The sequence below is a fragment of the Pelmatolapia mariae genome, linkage group LG23, assembly GCF_036321145.2.
Source record: "Pelmatolapia mariae isolate MD_Pm_ZW linkage group LG23, Pm_UMD_F_2, whole genome shotgun sequence".
NCBI classification, from domain to species: domain Eukaryota; kingdom Metazoa; phylum Chordata; class Actinopteri; order Cichliformes; family Cichlidae; genus Pelmatolapia; species Pelmatolapia mariae.
Window position 1 is genome coordinate 23,718,156 of NC_086246.1, and position 15,914 is coordinate 23,734,069.

At 41.4% G+C, this 15,914-nt stretch overlaps 1 protein-coding gene across 2 annotated transcripts in view; it reads right to left on the reverse strand.

The window, feature by feature from the left end:
- Positions 1–15,914, reverse strand: part of acvr2ab (activin A receptor type 2Ab) — a 72,763-nt gene that overhangs the window by 35,224 nt on the left and 21,625 nt on the right. For both annotated transcript variants that reach the window (XM_063467107.1, XM_063467106.1), the window contains exons 2-3: positions 4,797–5,004; positions 2,408–2,541 (exon numbers count right to left, since the gene is read on the reverse strand). In XM_063467107.1, coding sequence (XP_063323177.1) covers positions 2,408–2,541; positions 4,797–5,004 — 342 coding nt within the window. The remainder of the gene's footprint in view (positions 1–2,407; positions 2,542–4,796; positions 5,005–15,914) is intronic.

Below are 15,914 nucleotides of genomic sequence, written 5' to 3' on the forward strand. Positions count from 1 at the left end.
CCTCCCTCAAACATGGATGTATTCACTTTTTAATCATCATTCCAGCCCTGAACACCTGGAAGGAAGCTCCGTTGATGGCAGCCCTCCATAATTTCTTACATCACACCCTTTGTGCAAGGTCAGGCTTTCAAAATAAAGGCCCGGATGTCTCCAGATGGTAGAAATAACTTGTATGTGCTTCTGATTGTTTGCTTTTAAGGTCTATTTTTTATTTATGAGCCATGCTATAGAAACAAAGTTGATAGGAATAACCTTAGAAATAACCTCCCAAACAAGTACTGAGGTACGAAGTTGATAAGTTGGGTTTTTAATATAAAACCAATCAAACCAAGCCATGACCACCTCACAATCAGTTAATGTGTGTGTATTATAACTTTAATCTTTTTCACGAAATATTTTACCTGGATAGTATGAATACTTATAGAGTCATAGGCCCTCGAAACACTTAGGGGTATTCTATCAGAGGTTAGCTGATTAGTTGATATAACGGAATATATTCACAGCTTCGATATCAAAACTGCACTGATTTAATATCTGTGACATGGAGAGAACGGAAAAAAGGACTGGTATCCTGGATGTTTGATCTGTTTTCTGATTTTTCACTGGAGAAAACTTCAAAAAGTGTATTTTGGGTGAACTTCAAAGGGTCATATATCACCATGGGAGACAGGTGGCTGCTCAAAACAAGTTACAGCATATGAAAGGACTCCTTTTCTTATCTACATTTTGATATCAGATTCATTCTCTAGCCAAAATTCCTTCTGGGGCAAAAGACATTTCTAATATAGTCAAATATTACACATAAAGAATGGAGAAACACACTAACAGGGCTATTGTAAGGTGAATCACCACATTTTGGTTGGCCTGAGTGTTTCCAATGCCCCACTGACTCAGGCGTAGAGATCAGCTGGCGACAACCACCACAGGTTGCTTAAAAATAACAAATTACTCAGTACGCTCGTATGTTTGTGCTCGACTGTGAGACCAGCCAATGATCCCCAGTAACAACCATTTGCTAGAGATTCCCTGACAAGTTGGTGAGTTGTTTGCGGGAGTCTGCTTGTCGCCATTTGGTCCCTTGTTTTTTCTCCAAGTTTATTTATGCAGGATCTTTCAGACACAATTTTACTTGGTCTTGGTGGTGCTCCACAAACCACCTTGCGATTGCAGCAGGTGGTCACCTGTCGTTTGCACAGAAGATGGCGACTTGTCTGCAAACACTCGCCAACTGCTTGCAGAGTGGTGGTGAAGCTGGGATCGTCTGACCTCAAAGTAAAAGTTGCACCATTTCAAACAGTAAGTAGTAAGGCGCAACTTTTATGTGTTCTGTTTGCATTGCACTTTTTTATTTTGAAGTTTCATTATTGCTCAGCAAGAAGTTGGAGACAAATTGGCGATCTTTCATGCAAACTATAGCTGATCATGGCGATCTACTATTAACCAAAGGAAGCAAAAGATTGTTTTAGTGAATCATCCTCTTTGCAATCGATTTCATGGTAATGATTACCAACAAACTCCAGCAACCACTCGGCAACTGGTGGAGGAATACACATTTTACCTCAGTGACCAGAGGTTGCCAGGGAGTCACAGACTGATCTCTACGCCTGTGTGACTGCCTCGCATTCAGTGACATTTAAAAAAAGTTCCAAGTCGAATTTAATTGAAATGACAGTTAAAACTCTTAATATGATTTTTCACTCCAAAAAGACCCAACAAATTGCTACCATTCCATTTAATTTTACTCCATATTTTCCTCCTGGTCCCACAGCGTGAGAAACACTGAACATCCCCTATTTATGTTGTTTAAAAAAAATAGAGGATGTTCACATCACTACACTCAAAGCAAAAAAAGCAAAGTTAAGTGGCGCCTTACCGGAGAGCACCTGACTGATGAACCAAAGAGGCATCTCAACCACAATATGGATAATGGATATTAAGACATCATTACTAGTAATGAGAAGTATTGATGTTCGCATGTTGTATATAATAGTTTGGACATATTGCAGGGATCAAGTCCTGAATACGTTTTTCATAAACCTAAACAAAAATCTCAGGATCAAAGGAAGATCTGAGTGTACACCGGCAGATGAGGACAATGCACTGAACACAGAAACTGGATGCTCCCCTCTAAAGTTCAGTGAAGTGAGTAAAAGCACCAAGCAATGAAAAGAGCTCTGGCTGATGCTCAGTGCCAAATATGGACCGACCCTTGTGCAGTTCGAGGGCCTGTAACTCGGAAAAGATTAATAGCATATAGCATGAACTTACAACTTTCCAGGAACTCATTAAACATAAATTAAAGCATTAAGCTCAAGCCTAGCAAACAAACTGCAGCTCTGACTAAAAGAAAGCGTTTGCGCCCGCTGAGAAGTCGTCATTTTCAGTGAGCGTGCTGGACTGTACGTACTGTAGGCAGTCGATTGGTGCGGGTCGCTCTGCGGGGGCGCTTCAGGGGCGTACAGGAACCTCTCGTTGCACATGTTGCCTTCGCAGCAGCAGAAGAAAACATCGGGACTCTCCTTCCTCTCCACACACTCGTTACTGCAGAGGACATAGAGGTGGAAATCAGAAACACTCAATCCTCTCCGTGCACTGCAAAAGGACACGGGAGCTATTTTGAACATGCACTCACTCCAGGAGACGTTACGCAAAAAAAAAAAAAGAAAAAAGAAAACACACACAACAAACAAACACTGCTTTCCATTCCCTCGCTGCTACAACAGAGCACATGAAACAAAACATTTATAAAATAACTCCTACACATGTGAACAGATGCACACATGGACGCCGACAATCGCGCTCGCTCTCTCTTCTCACACTCACGCAGCCATCAGATAAAAGCCAAAGGAAGTGGCAGCCGCCCTCGATTTGCTCTGGACTCTCCAGGGAGGCGAGGCGGCGCCGTCTGAGCAGAGGTACCCCGAACTGTGCGGGCTACACAGCCGACAACAACTTTATCGTTCGGGAATCAAAACGGAAAACAGAACTGGCTCAAACCGGTATCCGAGGCCAGGGTGATGCTTTACTCTGGGACAAACTATAATAATCTCTTATTATCATCATCATCTGTTTACCGTCCTGGATGTGGACGCATAATTCACACTGTGGTTCAGGCTCCCTCGCGCGTGGTAATTAAAATGCAGCCATTTGGATGTGGAATCTCACAGAGGGACACAAATTATGCTCAAGGTGATTTTAAATGTATTTAGAGTTGAGGCTGCTGCTTTTGTCCTGATTCAGAGGCAGTGCAGAAATTAATGGGCAGCTTCTCAGCAACAACCCCCGCCACGATTAAAAGCTCGCCCTCTTAGAGCGCACGCATGTCTGGTTAAAGTTTGATATTTCCCGTATTCTGTTACTTACTGATGGGAATTTAACTACTATTTTATACCATGCAACCTTCTAGTGACAGCAGAAAGTTCCCTTAAAATCATCAGCTGAGATTCTTATGTTTTTTTTTTCTCCTGGATGCGAAAACCGAAATGTAAATACACAGAAATGAGATTTAGTTTTTTTTGTATAATTACTAAACTACAGTTTATTTACTTTAACTGGACTTCATGAGCTATTCTGCTTGCTATTTATAAAGCCACTTTATTGTATTTACTCAGTGTTTCTTATACAGTGTCCTGTATTTTATTGACATTTTAGACAGGCAAGGGAAGGTTATTAGTAAACCACTGCACTGTTTGAACAATGTAAATCTTAAAGTGGGACTATTCCGCTAACATCCATATTTTTATTCTTGGACCTTATTAGAGTAGCTATGCATGATTCACAGTTCAAAACAATCCTAATTTACTCTACATGCCCATCAATGAGTCTTGCTGTGTGCTTATACTATGATTATAGCAGGTCATTTAGTCCACAGTACCTACTAAGACACACTCCGCTTTCCCAGTAATATGTTATGCATGTGGCAATCAAAGAAAAATTATAATAAAAATAAATAAAGAAAAATAATTTTTTTGTTTCCTTTTTGCACTGGAAACCTAGAGGACTGTTACTTCAGCCAGACTGTTATCTGAAACCAAAATGGGAAGTTAGATGGCTGTTTTTTCCCCCCTCAATATTAAACCAAAGTCATGTGACCTACTTCAATTTTATCAGATAAAACAACCCCCAAATTTTGCTTTTATTCCCTCTTTAATTTCTCATGTTAGACAGATATTAGGCAGGCAAACAGGAAGCAGGAGTTAAGAGCAATGAATATTAAAATAATAACCAAAATAATAAGGAAACAAAGGAGGGAGGCAGGTGGATACACAAGTGTCATAGATAGGTTGATTCAGTGGGTAGGCAGGTGTGATGGTTGAAAAGATAGATCGGTAGCAATGTAAGAAGGTGGGCGGGTAGGTAAGTGGGCGGATAGACAGGTGTAGTGGTAATTACGTGGGGTGGTTAGTTGATAGGTAGGAAGCCAGGGTGGCAGAGGGCAGGTAACTATTGGAATAATTGGTTGGTATGCAGAGTGGGTTGGTGGGCAGGGGGTCTTGTCGATTGCCTGGTAGGAGGGTAATTTGTTTGACTGAGAGTCAATGATTGGGTGGCTAGCTGGTTGGGTAGTTAGGTAGGTAGTGTTGTCGATTGGTTGGTGGGTGGATAGGGAGACAGAATAATTGGCAGGTTGGATGATGATTGAAGGTTGATTGGTTGTTTGATGTTCAACCTTACAACTAAAGCCACGTCCAGCCACAATAAATGGCAGTTTAACACACAGCTGACCACACCAAAGCAGTAAAACTCATGTATTTGTTCAGCATATCTTTAAAATGCTTTTTTACCCCCCCGCTTACCTGTCGTAGCAGTTGACATCATCCAACCAGCATCCCTGCTTGACAATCTCCACGGTCCCGGAGACATTTTTCCATGTGGCGAAACAGTGCCGCCTCTTGTCTTTCTCACCGTAGCAGGGTTCGATGCCGCTGCGGTTAGTCCGCTCCTTCTCCCAGCTGGAGTTGTAGTAGGCGCACTCCTGCGTCTCTGAGCGTCCCAGGATGGCACCTGGAGAGGACAACGAGGTTATTCTTTAATTTCTTTCCTTTTAATTTGAAGGAGAGCATTGTTGACTCTTGCAGGGGAAGATAAATTACTCTATCAAACATGTTGTCAGGTGAAGTCTCAAACACTCATGAAAGAAGCTTTTGAATGAGGAAATTTACAACCGCTGTGGCTGCGAGGTGTAAGAGTTGCTCTTTTTCCTTGTCACCGACAAAGAAGATAATTTAGCTGTGTATCAATAACTGGTGGAAGGACATTTCTTTACAGCCTCCACATATAAAATGAAGTGAAGTCATAAAACATTTCTCAATAATAAAAATTCACTTCTCTGGTACTTTTCTATGTGGACTCCCAGAATGCCTCAGAATCAATACACCAATGAAAAATAAAAGCTTTAAAAAAATAAAAATAATAAAAGCAGTTACTGGAGAAACCAAAAAAAAGCTCCTGTCCACAAACAAAAGCAGAGCAGGGACGATCGACTTCTCTCCCCACCAAAATAAAAGGGGCTCTGATTTCCTGTGGATGAAGCCTGCAGGCAGCAAACTGATATCCAGGGAAATAACTGCATGACAGCTTGTCAGTTTAGCATTGCTGCCGCTGCCTCTCATCACCTGTCAGAGACTTAGTCCAGTTTAGACTGCTGACAAGTCTGAGGATAGTCAGCCGCTGTTTCCCTGCTTCCTGGCGCTGCAAGCTAAACAGCCCAGACACACAGGAAACAGAGATTACTTCCCACATTATTTGGTTTGTGCTCCTACAAAGTGAAATAAAGAAATTTTGACTCTTAGTCCTCTAAATTTGTCCATTCAGTTTTTAAGCCATGAGCTCCTTTATGTTAAATTTCCTTTTTGTTTTACGCATTTCTGTTGAATTCTACCTTCCACAGCCAGCTTGCTGCTATTTGTTGTCAAGATGTAGCAAAAAAACAAAAAATCTTTGCTAGAGTTACCCAACAGCCACTGATTGCAAATATATTTGCAGAGGTGTATATGCCTTATATGCTCTATTTCCCTGTATCTTTGCATATGTGCTTGCACCCATTTCGTATTTTCCTAGCAAAATATAAAGAAATTAGGGGTGTCAAGGCCTCCACACTGCTGCTTTGTACTACAGTACTTGACGCTGATTGTACAAAGCCAGGTTTCCATGGTACAACATTCGCAAGTCTATTAATCAGGTTGTATGTGTGTGCTTATACACCACTCTGCATTTAATCATTAGTCATTATTAAGCTTTAGCTCTCTTCCAGTGTGTCTTTGTCCTGTCCCCCTCCTCACCCCCAGCCAGTCATGGCAGATAGCTGCCCCTCCCTGAGCCTGGTTTTGCTGATGGTTTCCTCCTGTTAAAAAGGAGTTTTTCATTCCTACTGTTGCCAGGTGCTTGCTCAAAGGGGGTCATCTGGTTGTTGGGGTTTTCTCTGTGTTATTGGAGGGTCTCCACCTTAAAATGTAAAGCACCTTGAGGCAATCACTGTTGCCTCAACCAATTGGTAATCTTGTAAGCTTTTATATATAGGATTCATATTGATGAAAATCTTTGTCAGACCACAATACAACAAATAAATACAATTTCAAAAACATGGAAATGGTGTGCGCTGTCAAAAGGCTCTGAGCTACCTCAGTCTGTTTATATAAGTCAATTAAAGCTATTAAAATGAGGCACTGGTATCCAACTCTGGAGTCAACATTCAGCAGATATACAAATGATACATGGCTTCTTTTTTGTTGCTGCTAAATGTGCAATTAGTGAGATTTGTGGCCTTTTGGATGAAGAGTGAGAAAAGCCACTAAAGTAGAGGCTGTTAGCTGGACACTTTTTAACAAACAGGATTTGTTATTTATCTCTTTATACCTGTTTAATTCACTCTTAATTGTCTGTTTTTTGTTTTTGTTAAATTGTTCCACCCTTGTAGGATTTGCGCTCTTGACCTAATTGCCTTTTGTTTATTGCTGCTTTTAATGTCTCAACAGCGCACTGTAATTTAAGGGAGAAAAAAGCACCACACAAATAGAAAATAATGTTCCAATTTATGGGATCATTATCCACTCTCCTCTGCCAGTGAAATCACGTCGCAGAGGAGAAGAGTCCTGACCGTGTCTGCAGTCACAGTAGCTTTCAGAAATTAGAGCTTAGCTTGCGTAATGGAGGTTAACTTTAGAAATATCATGTATTTTTCAATAAAATGGCTGCTTAAGTAAAGCCAGTTAATGCCAGCCGGGTCCCCCAGAAGCGCCGCAGGTCTCTTTTCAACGACATTAACAGCTGCAGATGGAAGTGAGAGGAGAATGGCTACTTTACTGGCAGGCGAGGTCACGCTGCCTCTTAGCAGCACCGACAGCATTTTCTCTCTCTCGTCAAATCCATTTCCCATGAAGCCCCAAACTATTTCACAGCAACAGGTGCAACTGTGAAGTGCTGCCTGCGTGATTGAGAGGAAATGGCTCAAGTAAAGGGGGAGTGAGAGGAGAAAAATAGTTGGGGCTGCTGAATGAGCAAAGCTGAAATAATTGGTTCTCAAAAAAAAACTAAACGACTGTATTTTTCTATATGGTAGATAATGTGACCAGCAACTTTTACGGCAAGCAATTTTAATGCATGTCCATGAGTTACATAGAAGTACAATTCAATTCTTTTGGGAAGGCTTTCCACAAAGACAAGGTTTAGGAGGGAGCTTATGGGAATCTTTGACCGTTCTTCCAGAAGTGCATTTGTGAGGTCAGACACTGTTGGGTGAGTCCTGGCTCACAGTCTCCACTCTAATTCATCTCAAAGGTGTTCTATCTGGTTGAGGTCAGGACTCTGTGCAGGCCAGTTAAGTTCTTCGACACCAAACTCGCTCATCCATGTATTTATGGACCTTGCTTTGTGCACTGGTGTGCAGTCATGTTGGAGCAGGAAGGGGCCATCCTCAAACTGTTCCCACAAAGTTGGGAGCATGAAATTGTCTAAAATGTCTTGGTATGCTGAAGCATTAGTGCATGAGTTGCTTTCACTGAAACTAAGAGGCCGAAACCCAACTGCTGAAAAACAACCCCACACCACAATCCCCCCTCCAACAAACTTTACACTTTGCACAAAGCAGTCAATATCGTTTAGTACCGTTCCCCTGGTAACCGCCAAACCTGAACCCGTCCATTGGATTGTCGGATGGAGAAGTGTGATTCATCACTCCAGAGAATGTGTCTCCACTGCTCTACAGTCCAGTGGCAGCATGCTTTACACCACTGCATCCGATGCGTTGCACTGTGCTTGGTGATGTAAGGCTGCAGCTGCTCGGCCATGGAAACACATTCCAAGAAACTCTCTACGCACCGGTTCTAAGCTCATCTGAAGGCCGCATGAATTTGGAGATCTGCAGTGATTGAGTTGGCGACCAGAACACCTGCTGACCCCGCTCTGTGATTTTACATGGCCTACCACTTTGTGGCTGAGTTGCTTTGTTATACCACTAATAGTGGCCTGTGGAACATCTAGTAATGAGGAAATTTAGTGACTGGACTTTTTTCACATGTGGCATCCTATCACGGTACCACGCTGCAATTCATTGAGCTTCTGGGAGCTTCTGATGTGGATGGATAAGTGAATACTTTTGGCAATACAGTGTAAGTTGGTGTTGGATTATATAAAACATTTCTCCAGCTGCACAGTCCAACAATAAATGACTTTAAGATACATCAATATGTTTCCATGAGTTAGAGGATGTTAGTTTGATGTTGTGTTACACAAGGCATTTATTCTGTAGAGTGGGCTATTGTTTCCATTTATGGCCCCCACTCCACTCACAAGTTCCCCTGCAGCACAATATCCAACAACTTTTCAAAATACGGTTATCTGGTGCTTCTCTGAGCACTTGGATTGCTTTCTTACTACAAGCCTCATTCATCCATTCACACACTCATTTATTCAAGAACCTACATTTTAACCTAACATTCACACACTCACACTCTGACAGATGCATCCAAGGCAACTCGAGGGTCAGTATCTTGCTTAAGGATACTTTGATATACATGGAAATCTAAACACAAGTCTGCTGATTGGTAGATGACCACTGTAAAAACAATAACAATGTTTTCAAATTGTTGCAACATCTATCTGTGAGTCTCTGATTCGATGACATGATGGTACAGTTATGTCTTCGGCCTTGCTGTGACGGTGCAAAAGCTGCATAACTGGGAGAAATGGCTTGGGACAGTGCATGTGAAGTCAACTTTGTTGTCCAGTGCCGTTCCTCCAGCACCAGACAGTTAGTATAACAAAGAACTATATCCTTTTTTATTTTCCTATGGTTGCCTGTCCACCGCTATTCATTTAGCGTTGGGTTCACTTTCAAATTAGGCTTTTAAAACTGTTCTAATCATTCCATGGTGCAAGGAAAACAGGCAGCGGTAGACCATCGACTCCTGTGTTCTTAATAGTAAAATTACTACTTTTGTTAATGGAGCCCAGAGAGCAATAAAATGGCTTCAGCTCCCCGTGGAAAAGTAAAACTGAGAAAATGACCTAAAAACAGCACACACCTGAACTCAGGGCGATTTCTTAAAATTTTTTTAAAAAGCCTTTTACTTTCAACCATGAACCACAGGCGTTTCTGTACAAAACGACTTCAAAGAAACCAAACTATCCCAGCTTACCCAGAGAAACAGTCGTTATTGTAAATGTGTCTTTAGGAGTAAAATTGCTGTTTTTGTCAATGGAGTCTGGTGGCTGCTTCCAACAGCAATTAACACAAACATCAGAATTTAGTTTCCTGCGAACTGCTGCAGCTCTTTTACTTTATCCTGACCTCAGTTTGTTCTCAAAGGTTGCTTTGAGAAAAAACTGAACATCTAGCCTACTTCAGAGAAAATGCCAAGATGTATACTGCGTACTGCCTTTCAGCCTTAACCCCCCCCCCCAAAAAAAAAAAAAACAAGCACAGGAAAAATAAGTATGCACTATGCTAATGTGCAATGATGCAAAGGAAAAAAATACAGTGGAATAAAGTCACGGATATGTGACTGTACAGGGGGAAAAAAAGGAATTTGCCCTAACGTGCATTATAGCAGAAATAACGCCACGGGGAAGATTACCTCATCTGACGTGTGGTTTATGTGGTCTTCATTTTCCCTCCCAACCCTCCTACTCCTCCCACAAATGAACACATTTAAAACTTTCTAGGTTTGTATCTGTGTGCATTTTACTCCTTTTCAAGATAATAAAAAAAAACTACTTGACTGCAGCGATCGTGCCAAATTAAGGTAAACAAGAGTGGTAAATGTCGATGCTTGAACCGGCCAAATTAACAACTTTTTTTTCTTCCCCCTGAAAACACAAACTCCTGCCAAGACACCCTTCAGCAAAACATTCACATCTGCAGTGGGGATTATACGTGACAAAGAGTTGTTGAAAAGCCTGGTTTTCCTGTCACAGCCATTATACATTTGCATAAAACACAGCAAAAGAAAAACTCCCTTCAGACATCCCATCATGCCTTTAGGTTGTTGTTTAGTTGCAGTTGGGTTCCAAGCCACATCTGGAGGTTGAAGGGAAAAGAAAAAAAAAAAAAAAGGAAAGGAAATTTGTTTTCTTTGACCGGCGAAGAATGATGAACCAAAAACCAACCAAAAAAAATAAATAAATAAAGGTGGGAAGACCAAATTTTCCAACCGCAGATTCCCTGAAGGCAGTGACAGATAAGGAAGGCGAGCTGATGCTTTCCCTGAAAGATCCTATCCTCGAATAACCTACGATGTTACGCATGCGTCTAAATACGAGTGGCAAAATCCCTGGTGGTGTTTTGCTACACTTATCCACTCCAATCAGCCCTTTAGCAGTTTAAGTGTTCACTGTATGGCGCCTGCTTTCTATTATTTCTCTGCTTCCTAGATGGGGATGAATGCACCGCTCCCCTCACTGGCCTCTCGTGGGAGCTGAAGGCGCTAATGATGGAGAGGTACGCCGAGGTAAAGCGGAAGGTTAGCTCATTAGCCACTTCTGGTGCGACTGCATTAGCTGTGCTAGCGCTGATCCCCCGTGGACGTCACGTCGCGGTGCTTGGAAAATGCAGTTTCTATCAAGCATGGGATGGTTTCCAGTGAGTGCAGGCGGCCTGATAAGCAACTTCATTACAAGGAAGTCTTAATAAAACAAGCGTTCAGCACAGAGCAAACATTGCTGCATACTTGTGCACTCCAGTTGGATAAATAAAGCCCAGAAGAGTAAAAAAAATATGGCTCACAAGTTTGAGATAAGGTTGATTTGTGAGACCAAACACCAATCTACCCACTATCTTGCCGTTTATGGCAAAGAGAAGCTTAAACAACTCGTGTTTTGACTTTATCTTTTTCGAAAATGGCTAAAATGATAATGATGTTGCTCCAGCTGTGAGACCAGCTGGTTTTTGACCAAATCTGTGGTGCTTTCCATCCATTCTTTACACTGTCAATCTGAATATCGAACCTTAAGGTCTTAGAGTGCATAATAAGGGTGTAACATCTGCTACGCTACGCTCGGCTCGGTATCTAAAGCCAAAGTGTCAGCAGTCTATTTGTGTTGACGTGCCGGAACAAAAACTGTAGAGCTTAAGCTCTACCAAGAGGGCTTTGACAGGCCATGAGTTGTTTTCCATCAGCTACAGCATGTTAGCGGGGACTGTTCAAGTGGATAAACACAAAAACTAAGGTAAAAGTGGTCAGAGAACACTTTTACTCGCTATGGAAGCTCCTGGGCTTGGGATCAGCACTGGGGCGTCCGGTTTCAAACTGGAGCACTTTCATCTATAAGGTGGCCACTGGGAACACCATGCAGCAAGTGGTTCTTAAACCAGTGGGGATAACACTGGAACTGTGCTAACAATGCATTGGTAGAAAAACGGCAATATTGTGCGTCTTCAAGTGACACAACAAGGGCGAATCCCGAGTTCAACTTCTCTCATTTTTGAGGTGAGCTACTTAAATGGATACCAATGAGATCCAAGGATACTACTGACTGATAGGGATGGTCAATATGTTAGGGTTTTCGTGTAACCCAAGCAACCGAGCTCCGAATGTAATTTTAAATAGCCTTATATGTGGATAGGGCTTTACTGAAAGTTTACTGGCAGCATCTGAGTGCTTTAATTATGATCAATATTACACTTTGTTCATATATTTTAAAGCATTATTTTTGATTTTGTTATTTAATTTATTTTTTGAGGGACACTCAAGATTTGTTATATGTAGTCATGCCAGCTTTTCCCTTCATAGTATGACTCTTTTCCAAGTTTCCAAGGACAATGGGGTGAAATTTGCCACCGTGAAGCCTGAACCACGAAATGATTGCCAGAATTTTTTTTTTTAATTTTGAGGTTTTAGTTAACCTTTGACAAATTTAAAAAAAGAAAAGAAATTAAATATCAATTTGCATATACGAGTTTTCATTTGTAATATTTTTGCTATATCTGGTATTTTTACGCAACTTATTGCTGACAGTTTTTCTTAAACAAAAGCAAATAAAAGGGTTAGGGTTTAAAAAAATATCAACGATGATGTAGAGGTGTTAAAAACTTGGGGTGCTGCACCTACATCAGCATGATTTCTTACAGTGTTTTTTTTTTCTTTTGTTTCCAGCCAGATGATGAGCCTGGTGTCAATGTAGGTTAAAAAACCATAAAAAACAAAAACAAAACATGGAGACCTTTCAGATGGTACAGCTTATTTTGAGCAGCCACCTATCCCACATGGGTGACTTTTTTTAGTTTAACCAAAAGTGTACTTTTGGTTTTCTCGAGTGAATGATCAGATCACACGTCCATGGTGCCAATGGGTGCTTCTGTTTTTCCACATCACCAACATTAAACTCGCGCAGAAAGTACTAAACCTATGATACTGCTGCTCAAACTTGGAATGAGTTTAAAGTTGATTTGTGTGTCTATGAAGTTACGAGGGCTCAAAAATGCTCAAATTTAACAGGGACCAAATTTCAACTCAACTGTATGTACTTCAAAGGCCTGTAACCCAGAAAATATTCTTAGTATAGAGGCAAAATTTGCATGACTTCATTAAATATACTACAGTAATTAGTCTAAAAACAAAAAAGGAACTCATCTGATTCTGAGGGGTCATGGCGGATCTGATTTAAATGAATTATTTCTTAAGATTATAGCTCCCATGAAACATGTCAACAGCTTCATTCAGGTATTACAGTGTGCCTCAAAGAGCTGCGAGCCATGTGAACTGCAAATACAGCGCCGAGTTGTAAATACAGCCGTTAAGAGCTCAAATCAATCATTCCTCTGAAATGAGGTGACAGTACAGGCCGGCTGCCTATAGCGCCGTGCGCCAAAGGTGGCCAAGAGAGCTGCCGGGTAGCATGGCGGATATGAAGGATATAAAGCAGAGAAATCAATCTTCTGACTAAGTTGCAGCTCAGAGTTCACTAAAGTGGATAATGTCACCGAGCGATTGTGCAAGGACATACAATAATAGGGCTTCCACCCACAAACACACATGCTGGCAATAAAGAGATGCCGTCCTCAAAGATATCTCACGTGTGGAAATGTCAAACACAAGCGGCACGGGCCCACTTTGTTTACCCATGATGAGGTCGGTCGGCCTACAGACGCTCTTAATGCAAGGCTGCTTTCTTTGCGATGACGCTGGTAACGTATATTTAATTCATTACGAAGTAAATGAAAGTGTCAGGGTGTCGAGATAAATGAACCAAAACACAGGAAACAAAAAGAGTAAAAGCAAAGTAATGAACGGAGGAGGGAAAATTAAGCAGCTAAAAGCAGCGGTGTGCTATTTAGCCTTAATCAACACGCCTGGCTAATTGATAGTAATGGTTGTCAGGGAGGCCATGCTGGAAGGTAAGCTCACGGCGGGGTAAACAGGAAAAGAAAAGCATCCATTTACACTTCATATGGAGTCCATGCATCAGCTCACTTTTTGTGACGTTTAATTTGTCATCCCCGTCAAAAAAAAGAAAACAAAAACAACGCTACTTCCTTCCTACTTTCACACTCTCCTCTCTTTTTGTGAGCACAAGTGACCACAGTGGATTTTACTCGGGCGCTTCCATCCGTACGAGAGATTTATCAAGGTTAACCGTGACCTACTTTAGCAGCGGACATTTCAGTAAAATGTCTAAACACCTCGACCTACTTCTCAATTCACTGGGGGCTATTCTCCTCACCTCTCGCTACAGCTGCCTGCTAGTGGTTATTCCAAAATTTTATCCCGTCCCCACAGCAATTAAGCTCCCTGTTATTAAAGAACTATAAAACTGGCGAGAAATAAACTAAGGATGCAAATATTCCTGCAAAGAACCCTGCAAACAGAGAGAGCGTAATAAAAGGATGGAAAAGATGCCAAACTTGGCAGAGACGCCGCGACTTGAGGAGATTACTGATCATCTGTAGTCCGCATTGAGAATTCAATCTTTTTTTGTCAGGAGGCCAAAAGGTCACTTTAGACGCACACAAATGAGAGACATTGAGTTTGAGAGTTGCAGCAGGAAGATGCAGAAGGCAATGAGAAAACGTATAACCACGTGTAAGTAAATCATATTTATAAGGAAAGGCTACACAGGTGGCTGTTAAACATGGTAAAATGGACCAGTTTTAATGACTCAGTCAATCTAGTTCTGAATTAAAATGAATCCAATAAAATGCATTTTTGTGCCTGAAGCAATGCAAATGTGAGAAATTGAGATACTGTCATGTACGGCTGAGCAGTAATTACACTCTAATTTGATCTTATCTTACAAGCATAACTCACTGTTTCTTTACTTCAAAAAGTCACTGGTCATTGATTAACTGGCAATCTCCTCTTATTAGAGAAAAATGTATGTTCCTCAAGTGGTTGATGAGTGGTTGCTGGAGGTTGCAGGGAGTGCTAAGGTCCTAGTGACCAAAGCAACAGCAAGAAGATTTTGGGTGTGCCATTGTTTATGTCATGTGAATGAAAGGTCCCAACAACTCTCCAGTATACCACCTTTGCAACCAATTCCACATATCGACAGTTGTACTTCCCGCAAGCACTGGCCAAACAGTTGGAAAATAAAAAATAAAATTCCTCAGAACACGCAGTTTGTTGCTGACCAGTCTCTAGGCCTGTATGACTTGGGTTTTACTGTTTAGTTAGGCTTCAGTCAAGACCCATCTACCTCCAACCCCTTGTAAAAAGGGAGCAGCTGAAAGTAGCTTTTTATTCATTTGCTTTTTAAATGGACTATAAAATTTTGGACGTTAAAAAGAAAAATCTCAAAAGGTCAACGAATGTATTACGTTTCTAAAGCTAAAGAATCAGAATTATTCTCACTTTAAGCCAAAATAGTTAAATCAGTAATAATCAAGCAATTACTCTGGTTTCAGTACAACGAAGACTACTTAGAGAAACTGTCCTCCAAGTTAAACAAACACAACTGAACAGTCTGCATTTTCCAGGAATTCAGTCCTTCGAGTTTCTGATTTATCAACAATCAACTATTTTTTGCTGGATGCCGACTTATTGTTTAGCAGCAAAAGTTGAGCCAGACTCCACATTTTTGCTGGATGACTGATTTTTTTCTTTTTCATTGAAATCAATGAGAAGGCTGCATTCTTCGAAATGATCTGCTGTTGTTGCTCGGAACATAACCTCCGGAGCATTAACTTTTTACAGGAACAGTTGTGAAACACGTTAAAAAGGTTTTAACCTTGTATTTCCTCTCCTTTTACTGCACGTTGTTACTCAAATGGCTCCCCAGATGTCCAGAGAGGGATACATAGGATCCCGAGAACTGGCACATGTCTCTTTATTAGCAAAGCGAGATGGTTCTGGTGCGATCGGTCGCCAGGCCAGCGAGGTGCATGCTGGGTGGGAAATGACCACCAACCACCTGCCAAATGTTAGAGAAATTTCGACTGAGCCACTCTGGCAGGAAGCCAGCCAACGCCCGGAGGTTTTTTG